The sequence below is a fragment of the Erythrolamprus reginae genome, chromosome 1 (assembly GCF_031021105.1).
Source record: "Erythrolamprus reginae isolate rEryReg1 chromosome 1, rEryReg1.hap1, whole genome shotgun sequence".
In the NCBI taxonomy this organism is placed as follows: Eukaryota; Metazoa; Chordata; class Lepidosauria; order Squamata; family Dipsadidae; genus Erythrolamprus; species Erythrolamprus reginae.
In genome coordinates, this window is record NC_091950.1 from 271,517,216 (window position 1) to 271,529,951 (window position 12,736).

The 12,736-nt window shown below is 38.1% G+C and overlaps 1 protein-coding gene across 13 annotated transcripts in view; it reads right to left on the reverse strand.

Annotated features, from left to right (window-relative positions):
* The window catches only part of LOC139156879 (dystonin-like), a 400,586-nt gene that overhangs the window by 204,906 nt on the left and 182,944 nt on the right, over window positions 1-12,736 (reverse strand). For 7 of the 13 annotated variants that reach the window (XM_070733016.1, XM_070733022.1, XM_070733017.1 and 4 more), the window contains 2 exons: window positions 5,477-5,611; window positions 680-768 (listed from right to left, as the gene is read on the reverse strand). In XM_070733016.1, coding sequence (XP_070589117.1) covers window positions 680-768; window positions 5,477-5,611 — 224 coding nt within the window. Of the gene's footprint in view, window positions 1-679; window positions 769-5,476; window positions 5,612-5,691; window positions 9,033-10,042; window positions 12,725-12,736 lie in introns of those variants that run through there. The other 6 variants (XM_070733011.1, XM_070733010.1, XM_070733012.1 and 3 more) reach the window with 2 other exon arrangements.

Consider the following 12,736-nt stretch of genomic DNA (forward strand, 5'->3'; position numbering starts at 1 on the left):
TCTGTCCATTTCTGCACAGTCGTATTTTTTTTTAATCATTTCTCTTTCTGATGGTGTTTCTTCTTTTTTCCAATTTTGCGCTATTGTAATTCTAATTGCAGTAATCATATGTTGTATTAAATAATAGTAGTTTTTTTTAAGTTTTTGATTTATTATGCCTAGTAGAAAGGTCTCTGGTTTTAATATCAGTTTAATTGTAGTAATTTCGAAGATCCACATTTTAACCTTTTTCCATATCTTTTTTATTTGGGGGCATGTCCACCAGAGATGAAAAAATGTCCCATTTTTATTTTTACACCTCCAACAATTTGGTTTCAGGTTTGGATATATTTTGGCTAGTCTAGCTGGTGCTAGGTGCCATCTATAGAACATTTTTTGCATATTTTCTTTATATGGAACCGATTTCGTTATTTTATAATTTTTCCACATTAGTTCCCATTGTTCTAAATATAAGAAATAAATGAGAAGTGAAATGTTTTCAAGGGAAAAAACCCAAGATAGTCCAGTTGCCTTTGGGAAAAGTACTTTGGAATAGGAAAGACCAAAGTTCCTTTTAAAATGAATTCAAACCCTTTTTCTTAAGTTTCATAAACTATACCTGATTTGACATATCAAAAGACTAGATGCTGTTATAAAGGTTGAAATAGCATCATTACATTTCAAAGTAAGTGTAACATACTTGTCACCATGTTTTGCTAAAAATATCTGTGCTCCTTGCAAAGCCTCTGATAGCTGTTCTTTCTTGGCTGATAATTCATCAGAAGAAATCTGAAAAAATAAAAAAGTGCATTCAAATATCTACAAGGTTCTAATAAGACTTAAAATGCGCTTTAAGCAATATAAAATATTTTAAGATTAAGCAAAAAAAGATGTGTATTTGAACTGTATTGACATTTGATATTAATACAGTGTAGATTGCCACGCCTGCTTTGTCCCCAAACTTCTTGTTTCTGAACAAGCCAGATCATACCGTATGTATATACAGACACACATACACACATGAAAAAACAAGTTTCTCATAGAGGTGCTAAGACTGGCATATTTTTTTTCTTGGGAACAAAGGCCAGGGACTTAAATAAAAACCTAGACCTGAAATACCCTAACATATGCTTAACTAGGGTGCAATGACACAACTAGTTTAATTAACAGGAAACAAAAACAGTGATTTCTTCATGTAAATAAATATTTAATAAATAAGCATGTGCTAATTATACCTCTATTTCCCCCCCTAAACTGTTCTGGTATTTGCTTTAGGTGGCTTTTAAGTAAGCATATATTGTCAAGTGAGAACAGGCTCATTATTTATTGGTATTTCACCTTTATTATTTTTACAATGTTATTTGATATTAAAGTGAATACATGAAATATTCCACCTATAGTTGATGATAATTATGCATCTTAAAAGCTTGTTTCTAGTTTTGTATTTTTTACAATAGCTGGAGGAATATAATGCATCACCAGACAGAATTTTTGTTTACCTGTTTGGGGGAAGTGGAATGCTGGAGTTACTATGGCAAATTAGGATTCTGATATTTCATTTATGACTTATTCTAAGTCAGGGGTTCTAAATTATACCAATCATCAGTTCTTTTTAGTTAAAAACAAAAATTGAATTAACTTTGACAAATCTTTCCCCAAACTGGACTGGAGCCAAGTTAAAGATGCAATTTATCAAACACCTTCAGACCTTGGACATATTAACAAAAACTTTGTTTGAAGAACAATCTACAACTTTCCCTTTTGGGTTCAATCCTGAGCTACACATATTCTTTTCTACTGGAATTTTCACTTTATTGTCACTGTAAGCCTACCTTGGGGATAGCTTAAAAACGAATGGAAGTGAAGAAACATTAACATGGACTAGAACTTGTAGATCTGAACAACTAAAGCTTTTATTTACTATTTTCTAGTTTTATCTTTAATTCACTTTTGCCTAATGTAACTGTCAGAAGCAAAACATTAGATGAGGTGCAGCCTAAGTGCAGTTGAAAGTTTACACACTTCATGAGCTTTTCAAGTGTTCAAATTAATTTAAAGTAATTATAGTAATTGCCAAATTGCTCTGCATACTAAGTGAAATATTTCATTCATTGTGGATGGACACTATCCACTAGGATAGTGAAGGAATATTTGCTGTAGTTCCAAATATTTCTTTTATATAACCTAATAGTTCTATCTAATAATGTCATATACCTTATTTTCTCATAAATGAAGGTTAAAACAGCCTATAGCCATCCACAACCCTTATTACTACTGAAAGTACAGTCAGACTATCCTTATCAGGGCACATCACATTTACCTCAGAAAGCTGAGGGACAGTCCCTCTGAAAGAAGAGGTAGAAGAGTAAAGGGATATCCTTCTTTGTTAACATTGGAATTAGCTATACCTTTCTAGCTTCTAAAAAGTGAATGTCCTGAATGATCCAGGTGAGATAATTAAGGCACTAAAATACACTCTTTGGATTACCCATAGTGACAATCCAGTTTTTTTTAAGCCACCCACTTTTTTCTTTTCTCTGAATACTTCCAGCAATGAACCATATTTTGTATGAGTATGAATATAAAAATGTTCTTCTGACGGCTAATTCTGTGATGTCTGCACTCAAGAATCTGATATACGGAGCACAATGAATATCTTTTGCTATCATAATATTGATTCAATATACTGTATTCCTGAAGGGAGAAATCAACAGGGGAAGTAGACACACAAAACAAATCATCATCTCTTTAATTACAATATCTGTGAAGACATTGTTTCGGATTTTTCAAAAGAAAAATAGTGACCTTACTTTCTTTTGACTTTAACTGATAAGATTAATTAATTAATTAATTATTAGATTTCTATGCTGCCCTTCTCGAGGTGATTGATTTAGGTTGAAATTTGAATCCAAATCTATAAAATATGCCTCTGTTAGAGTAATATTTACTGAATGGATAGAAACTGGATAAAAGCCTTTTATTCATGCAAAAATCTGTAAGTATATCTAGCAAAAATATATTTTATTATTTGTTTATTTGTTTGATTGTTTGATCCGAGGACTCGGGGCAGCTTACAACATATAAAAAGAAACAATAGAATACAATAGGCTAAATCCAATTAATTAAAACTAAGTAGACTAGTCTAAAATCCCCAATTATATTAAAAATCAATCATACCCATTCAGACAACAGCCATGCATAACATTTGTCGGACAGGGGGCTACAGTCTAATCACCCCAAGCCTGGCAGCATAAATGAGTCTTAAGACTCTTGCGGAAGGCGGGGGGCAGTGCGAATCTCTGGGGAGAGATGATTCCAGAGGGCCGGGGCCCCTCCAGAGAAGGCTCTTCCCCTAGGCCCTGCCACGCAACATTGTCTAGTTGACGGGACCTGGAAAAGGCCGACTCTATGGGACTTAACTGGTCACTGGGACTCATGTGGTAGGAGGCAGTCCCGCAAGGAATCTGGCCGGATCCCATGTAGGGCTTTATAGGTGAACACTTTGAATTGTGTCCGGAAACCAACTGGCAGCCAATGCAGTCTGCGGAGTTTTGGAGAAACATGGGCATGCCTAGAAAGGTCCATGACAGCTTGCGTGGCTGCATTTTGCACTATTTGCAGTTTCCAAACACTTTTCAAAGGTAGCCCCATGTAGAGAGCATTGCAATAGTCGAATTTCAAGGTGATAAGGGCATGAGTGACCATGAGCAAAGACACCCTGTCCAAATAGAGCCTCATAATGCTTCATTCTTGCTTGAGAACTATTTTCTGAGGGAAACTAAGATGATGTTCAACTTATGTATTAGGGAAACATTTTAAATTTAAACAAAGAAAGTATGTTTTAATTTAGTGTGAATTTAACTTGAATGGAATTTTAGCAGAGTTCACACAACATACTATGCCCTTGATGGCGAACTTATAGCATGTGTACTGGAAATGGCACACAGAGCCATCTCTCTGGGCACGTCAGCCGTTTGCCCATTGCTCTTCCAAGGTCTGGTGTGTACATGTGTGCTGGCCAGCTGGTCTTCACATGCACAAGTAAGCCAGACACCGGAACACACTGGAAACTGGAAGGTCAGATTCCTGGCGCACACATGCGTGCAAGGGCACTGCTCTTCTAGTTTCCAGCACTCCCACACAAAACTCTTCTAGTTTCCAGCACTCCCACAAAAACTAGTGTACTATGCTATGATTTATTTACCCAGATGTTGCTGAATAAATCAGAAGAAGCTGACTATACTTTCCTTACTATGATGAGGTTAAACAGAAGGAATCAGTAATGTTATATATGTGTTTCCTATCACTTTGTGGGCCCTATGAAAATGCCATGGACTGCTAAACTGTACTTTCAAATATACTGTTTACTACCTGTTGTTTTCCCCAAAATAAGACCCTGTATTATATTTTTTTGAACCCTAATTGCCATGCACTCAAAATCCAATTGGCTTATTATCAGGCGATGTATTATTTTGGGGGGAATAAGGTCAGACTGGCAACCCATGAGTCACATAACCAAAAGGCCCTGCTTTGGAAGGTTAAAAAAACCACATGGACACCCAAAAATTCATGCCTTAAAAAATCCTGCCCTACCCACAAATTATTCAATTAGGCTGACAGGGTTGACCCTGACACTCTGGAGACGCAAGTTATTTTAGCAGTCATAATCCCTGTACTCTTCATTCCAGGTGGTTGGTTTGTTTCTCTCTCTCTCTCTCTCTCTCTCTCTCTCTCTCTCTCTCTGTCTCTCTCTCTCTCTCTGTGTCTCTCTCTCTATTTCTTTCTAGTGTAGCCTCTTGGCAGATACCAATCGGAATTGAGCCCATATCCTTCATGGCCCATATCCAAAATTATACGTCAACAAGCGGTAAGTACAAAGTAAGGAAAACATTCTCTAAATGTTCATACCTTATGGAATCATTACAAGTTTGTTTTCGAGAAAAGTGATGTGTAAATCTAAGTATTAGTATAGTTGAATATACATTTTATGAAAATTTGAAACCAAAGGAGAGTGTTATTGGGACTGATGTAGGCAGGGGTGGGTTCTAACTTACCTCACTGCCAATTCGCTTCCTTCTCCACCGTGTGGCTGCGCGCATGCTTCGTGTATGAGCACAAGCGCAGTGGCAAAAAAAAATCCTTAATTTTTTATTATAGCTGAAAACAAGATGGTGATGCATGTGCAATGCAGAAAACTCGGCTTCTGCACATGCACAGAAGAAAAAAATGGGAACAATTTTTTTAAAAACTGGGAGAAAGTGTTTGACATCAATAGTGGTTTGCTACTGGTTCAGGCCATCTGGTCTGAACTGGGAGGAGCCTATCTCTGGACGTAGGGCATACAAAGAATCTTGCCGGAGACCCTTCAGCTTGCTATTATGAAGAAATGAAATAATGTGCAGAAGCCACACTCAACTCCTTAGTAGAACCACAGACATGCAAAAATCAAGCATTACAGACCCATGCAGCTGTTTATTACTGAAGCAATGTTTTATACCTGCTTCTTAAGAAAATCTGCTTTTTCAGCCCTTTCTCCGCTGCCTTTGTTGAGGCTCTTGGTGATTCCTGTAACCCATTTCAGTAAGTCCCCAGTTTTTCCAACATGTTCTTTCTTTTCTTCTTCCATTGATTTCTGATGAACAACGGGCATTACAAATACAGAAATATTTAAAACTGCTGGACATAAAACAATAGGTACAGACCAAACATAACTATTTTGTTAAGAAATTTATTGTCAAAGATGCCAGAGTTAAATAAACTTTATTTTTATCCCAGTTGATGGTATATCATTATGTATGAATTCAAAGGGGGGAGGGGGGAAATTAACATTTTTTTAAAATATCAAGCGTTATTTGAAGGTAATACAGAATAACAGAAACCATTAGTGTCGTAACAATGGGAAGGAAAACTTTTATTAGTTAAACCGCAGCTTCTGCATTAGATATAAATCCACACCTGATATCATGCAAGTTTAAAAGGTTACCACATTTCATTAATGTAAAATACCTAAAACCCTTTCCCATAGACAAATATACAATTTTTATTAATCAGGCGATAATTGATACATCAGAAAGGAACTCTAGTTTGACAGTTGTATGGTAATCACTGATAATTTAAGACTCCAATTCGAAGAAATGTAAAGACCCAAATGCCAAAATAAAGAGAAAAATTCATTTTAACTGAAATAACAGGAATAAACTGTCCTTAAATTTTTTGACTGACCAAACTTAAATGTTTAAATTAAGATATAGGCCGTACTGAATAATTATCAAGTACTTGGAAATTCGCATCTTTCACCCTTTTTAATATAGTTCTTTTTCATATTATTTATCTATGAAGCCCTACAAGTTTATAATTCCATGTTTTATTATTCCCAGAAAATGGGCAGAAGTAGTTATGAAAATAAGCATGTAAGTTTCATTGTGAGGGAATCTACAAATTTAGCTTTCTACACTTAACTTTGGTGGAAATCCTCAAATTCATGATTTTTTAAAACAACATACACTGGCTTGATTACAATGGCATATTTTTAGTTTTTTTAAAAATAAATTTAAAAAATTTAGCTGGAATGGCAAAAACCAGATTAGAAGAAGTGGAACGTATCAATATAATTCATCCTTTTATGAGTTACTATTTTTATTTATAGAAAATAAAAGCAACTGAAGCACAATCCAATCATAACTGAAGTACAGTTACATTATGAGAAAAATTAAGCATGAATTTAAATCTTCCACAGAAACCAGTAAAACATAGAAATATGTAAATTTTATTGTGTTCTAAGGTTACAAGCATAGAGCAATACTAGATTTAGAGTATGCAAACAACCATATATAAGCAAAGCCAAACCGTGTTGCAAGGTTCAGGGACTGAATTGGGGGTTTTTTCCCTCCACCATGTTGTACAATAATATAAGTGGGAATTATGATGAGACTGTTTGGTCCCTTACCCACAGAATGGAACAGTTCCAACAGAAGATAATATCTATAACTCAGAGATTGACTGGTCCTTGGTGCAGAGTCTCTGAACTTGGCTGTAAACTTGTGAACATTCAACTACCCAACGAGGTAATGTCATCAATGATCGTGGGGTTTACTCTTAAGAATAATCTGTTATTACAAAAAAAAAATTGTCTCAAAAAATAGATGGCCAGGTTAATTTAGTTACTGGGTAGAATAATAAAGCCTTGATATACCTGAGGTCATTAGCTCTGAGCCTTCTAACAAGCGTAGCCCTGTGTGGCAGTCAAAAATAGCTCCCTGGAGAGCTTCCTGATAGGTTAGTTGCTTTTTTGTCTTAGGGCACATCAGGCTTTTTATGTAGAATTTATCGTCTTGAGTTTTTGTGGCAGTAACAGCATCAATTAGGCCATTCTTGATGGCATCCTCCATTGACAATCTAGAATGAGATTTGGGATCTATCAACCCACCTGTCAAATGCTGATATTCCAAGCAGCGAGTGCCTACTTCTTTGTCTAGAAGGTTTTTATTTATTGCTTCGGTGACTGAGAAAATACTGTGTGAAAAAGGGTCCTTAATGCCAGTGAAGGCCAATTCACACTGCTGGAGGTGTTTGGCACATGTCTCGTCAATTAATTCCCTCTGTAAGGCTTCTGCCACTGGGTACCTCTTTCCGGTCAAGGGATCAATTATCCCTCCTGTGCAGGTTTGAGCCTCCAGACATCTTAGCGCAGTGTTCCTGTCCACCAGGTTTTTGCGAGAGGCTCTTACAATGGCCATTCTTTCATTGGTCTCAGGCAGCCAGACCCCTGCAATGGGACTATGGAGATCGGTATGTGGCTTGGAATTGGTCAACAAAATGTCACCAAGCTCACTAGCTGTAAGGTGCCCTTCCTTGTACTTACTGACCGACACTCTGTCTATTTTGCCAGCAATTAAGGCCTCATCAATATTGAACTGCAGCCCCGTCTTCAGGTCGGTCAGAACAAAGTAAGAATTTCCACTGGCATCAAAGCAAGTGGACTCTTTCCATTGGAATTCCCGTCCAGATAGCTCAAGGTACATACTTTTGTCTATCAGGGACTTTTTATATGCCTCGTAAGAAGTCATCTCTGCACCGGTGTTAATGTCAACCACAGATACCTTATGAATCTTTTCTGAGGTTGGAGTGCTTATTTTCCTCTCCCCGACCGGAAGGAGGAAGCATTTGCTAGCTACGTCAAGCACACACAATTTCAGCAGGTCCTTATAATACATGGCTTGCCTGTTATTGGGATTCTCAAAGCTTTTTCTGTTACTGGAAGGTTCGTGTAAATATTTCAACATTGTGTTATTCAGCAAGCCTAGCTCGACTGCAGTCTCGGGAGGAATCCGGACACTTCTTACAGGGTCAATGACCCCCCCAGTGGCAATCTGAGCCTCAATAATGTTTTTGCCCTTTTGCCTTTCCAAGATCCTACTTTCCACTGCTTGGTAAACAGACAGCTTTTTCCCAGAAAACAGATAACCTAAAACTGCTTTTTCTGCCTCCAGGAGCCTAGTTTTCCAATCATAATCTACCAGTCCGCTGATGACTGATTCATCCACTGAGAATTTTTTACCAGTTATGGGGTCAATTATGAAACCCGTGGCAACCTGGGATTCTAACAATGCTAGAGCTGATGTTTTATCAATGACTCTTTGTTTCGCTGCAGAAGCAAATGAGATCTTGTTTTTGCTAGCTTCTATGTACAGCCCAGCTACTGCAGTAGGCTTTGTTAAGAAAATCTCAAGGTCTTTTTGCACCTCGGCAATGGCCCTTTTCCCTGAGTGGAGCTGTTCAGCTGTGGTCAAGTCTAGCAGCTTAACTTCAATCAACTGCCTGGCATTTACTTCCTCTCGAAGGCCTTGGAATTTTATCTTATCATATTCAGTAGGAATCTCCTTGGCTTGCTTCTCCTCTAAGGCCGTACTGATCTTTGAAACATCTTCACTCCTAAACCCTTCTGATGTTCTGTATCCCTCAAGAAGTCTTCCTTCATTACCAAATGTCTTGCCATTTTCTTGATTATATGCAGAAGCTTCAGCATGTACACCATACTGCTTGCTGTTCACTATCTGTAAACAGGAATTTTTTTTTTAACATGGTGAAGGATATTATATTTAGAAAGCAATATCATATATTATAGTAAGTGGGAGGGAGGAATGCAGAATACAAACAGCAAACGAGCATCGACCAGTTTATTAGTACTGACAACACAGAAGCTGTATGAGCAGGAAAGCTGAATGGAAACACCGAAAAAATAGAATAAATCGAATGCTTTGGTGCATTCGATTTAAAAATTACAACTGGTGATAGGCAGCTAATAGATAGGTGTCATGATCCACAATAGTCGGACTGTAGCCAAAACTGGACATTGGTGTGTCCAAGGGAAAGACATATTTTACAAATCTACAAAAATCTATTTTAAAAAATCTAAAAGGACAAAAATACAAACTTAGTGAAGGGTGAATGTGCAACACGATATAAATGACAACTGGAAGACAGGGGAAACATGCAGGGGCTTGGGTGGGATTAGTAGGGAATCCTGAATAGAAACCTTTTTAGGCAGGGGTATTTTTGTCACAAATCTCCTAATGTAGATGTTGATTTGAATTGTGCATATTTCTCTTTACAATAACATATACAGTAGTACCTCTAGATACGAGTTTAATTCGTTCCAGAAGGGAGCTTGTATGTCGAACAACTCGTATCTGGAACAAATGGCTTTAGACTTTGTTTTCCCCCTCTGAGATAACCAGAAGTAAAGATTCTTGCGCCACCTAGTGGACGCTCGGCTCATATCCCGAATTTGAGCTCGGGTCTGGAACAGAAATTTCTCTCCCCTCGTGGCTCGTAACTTGGAATACTCGCATGTGGAGCAGCTCGTATCTAGAGGTACTACTGTACACATTAAGCATTGTTAGCCAGACATGTACATCTAAATAAATATGTTTTTTTTCCTACGGATCTGATACCACCTTTTAAATAAAGGGAGAATCTTCAGAAGAAGAGAAGAAAAGTGCTAAAGAATGCTTAAAGGCAGAAAGTACAACGAAGACCATAAATATCAAATTGTATGGTGTACCTCCATAGGATGCAGTTGTTTCCCTAATCCCATTTCATAACTTTCTTCATGTCGTGAACTGAGGAATTGGCCATCTCTCAAATTATCTATTTCTGACAATCTTGCAGGAGATTTGTTATTATCAATGCTGACTTCAAATTGTGTACTTGTTTGGGAAACATACTCGGAATACGACTGCTGGCTTATTCCACTTCCCAAAGAGTGAGCGATTCCAGACATCTGGAATGGCTTTTCTCGTGGCAATGAATCGGTGGAAACCATTTGCAATTTCTGAGCTAGCAGCTGTTCAGACTTACAACCTGGGCTGCTTATCTCAGTTTGCCTTCTTCTTAATAAAGGTGACGTATTTGTACACACTTTACGCTGTTCAAAATCCCTCAGAGAAGCATCTCCCAAGTAACCGTAGTCAAGTCCTTTCAATCCAAAGTCCAACTGGACGTTCTTTTTGTTGATCTCGTTCTGAAACAAACGCAACTGATTGCCGTGCTCTCTTTTCTGCATATCTATTTGGTGCTTCAAGTGTTCCATGGTTCGTTTCTGCATGTGGAATTCCTCTTCGAGTTTGCGGTACTTCTGCAAATGTTCCATTTCGCCATGTTTCCCTTGCTGCAGCTGATCGCGGCATTTTTGAAGTCTGTTCTGCAAATCTTCAATCTGAATCTGATACATCCTGATGTTTTCTTGCGCCATGTGCTTCTCCTGCTGTAAAGTGATGCATTCCATCCTTATGCCCGAAATGTCGTTCTCAGCAATGTTGTGCGATTCCAGGAGTTTATCAAATTTCTTCTTAAACTCTTCGGCAGAATGCTTATATTTAATTGACTCTTCCTGGAGCAACGCTATCTTTTTACGTGCCGTTTGCTCATCTAAAGTCTTCTGGTGGAACTCATCTTGCAGTTTCTTTATTTTATTGTTGAGTTCCTGAATATGAGCTTGTTGCTGCTGGATTTTCTGCTCATTCATTTTAATTTCCATAGCGAATGTACTCACTTGGGTGTTTAGGTTTCTTAGCTCCATCTCAGTATTCATGTTATAAGTGATATCTCTGTCGCATTTCTGCTTATACTCGTTAATTACATCTTTTGCACCGACTAACTCATCTTCCAGTCGCTTGATTTTATCCAAGTGCTCTTGCTCGATTATGATTTGTCTGTGCAGCTCTTCATTGGTAACACGGAGCTGCTCCTTGAAGCTATCAACCAAGCCTTTCAATTCGTCGTTTTTCCGGTCAATAATCTGTCTCTCCATAACTATCCTCTCCGATTCAGTGTGCACTTCAGTCATAATAAGTTTGGTTTCACTATTCCACCTGGTAAGCTCCTCCACTTTTTGCTTTAATTTTTCTACCAAGTGATTGCTGTCGGCTAAGTCATCTTTCAGTCTTTGAACGGTCAGCAGGCTCTCTTTTTCTTCCCTTGTTTTTTGAAGCAATTGCTCCTGCAGTTTTCTGAATTGCTCCTGCAGGTTGCTCGCTTCCCCTTTACATGATATAGTCCTCTGCTCAGCTATCATTTTCTCCTGTTGAAGAGAGGTGATCTGGGAACGCAACTGCTGAGCCATAATTTCCATTTCGGTCTGTGTCCTTGTCAGCTCCTCCAGCTCCCTCTTTAACTGTGCCTTTTCCTTTTGAAGCGACCTCAAGTCTTCTTGATAATTCATATTCATTCTTTTAAGTTCCATGGATTCCTGCATTACTTCTTCAGCTTTGCCTGTGGCTTTCTGCAGCTGCTTGTCGAGGTCTTTTAGTTGCTCCAGGTAACCTTGCTCAACCAGCTCTTTCTGGTCCAACTCTATTTTAAGGCGCCTGAGAGAATGATTGGCTTCGTCCAGTTTTTCTTTTAATAAACGAGCTTTTTCTTCAGAGGATGCATTCTGTAGCTCAAGTTCATGAAGTTCGTATTTTAAATCCTTAATTATTCTTTCAGACCTCTTGTTGGCCGCTGTCAGTTCATCTACTATTTGCTGGAATTCCTCTATGTTCTTTATGTCTTGCTTTTCTCTGAAAAAATCTGAGCACGTTTCCCTTCCTATTATAGTAATTTGTCTCTTGATGTCAGTTATTTCCTTTTCTCTGAACTTGTTTTTCACTGAACTACCTTGCAGCTCGAGATCACGTTCCATTTCCTTAATTAGTTTCATGAGCTTCTCTTCTTCGGCTGTTTTTTTCTTCAGCTCTTCCATTAAAGCCTTTTTTTGATGCTCCAGGTCCTGAAGACTTGTGTCTTTCCTCCTTAAATGTTCTTCAAAGGTTTTTCGAATCATGTTGCTTTCTTCAAGTTGAATTCTGAATGCCCTAAGGTTTTCTTCAACTGCATTTCTTTGAACCTCAGCTTTCAAAGTGAGCTGTTTCACACGTTCTAACTCCTGTTCTGCAGCTTCTTTCTCTTTAAGGACATCCTCTAATTCCATGGAAATTCGCTTCACTTCTTGCTCAGCCTTAGCTTTCTGAAGACAAATCTCTTCGGTTTTCTTCTGCTGCTTCTTTAATTCCCTTTCTGCCTCTTCTTTGGCTTTTGGGAGTTCTACCTCCAGCTGCAGCTTCTGTTTTCTTATCTCCTCCAGAGCCTTCTCAAGTTCACTTATTCTTGCCATAAGCTTCTTGTTCTCTTTCAACACTGCTTTCTGCTGTTCCTCCAGGTTAGAAAATTCCCCACGTACAAGGGCCTCTTTGTTTTTCAAGGTCTTAAAAGTAAA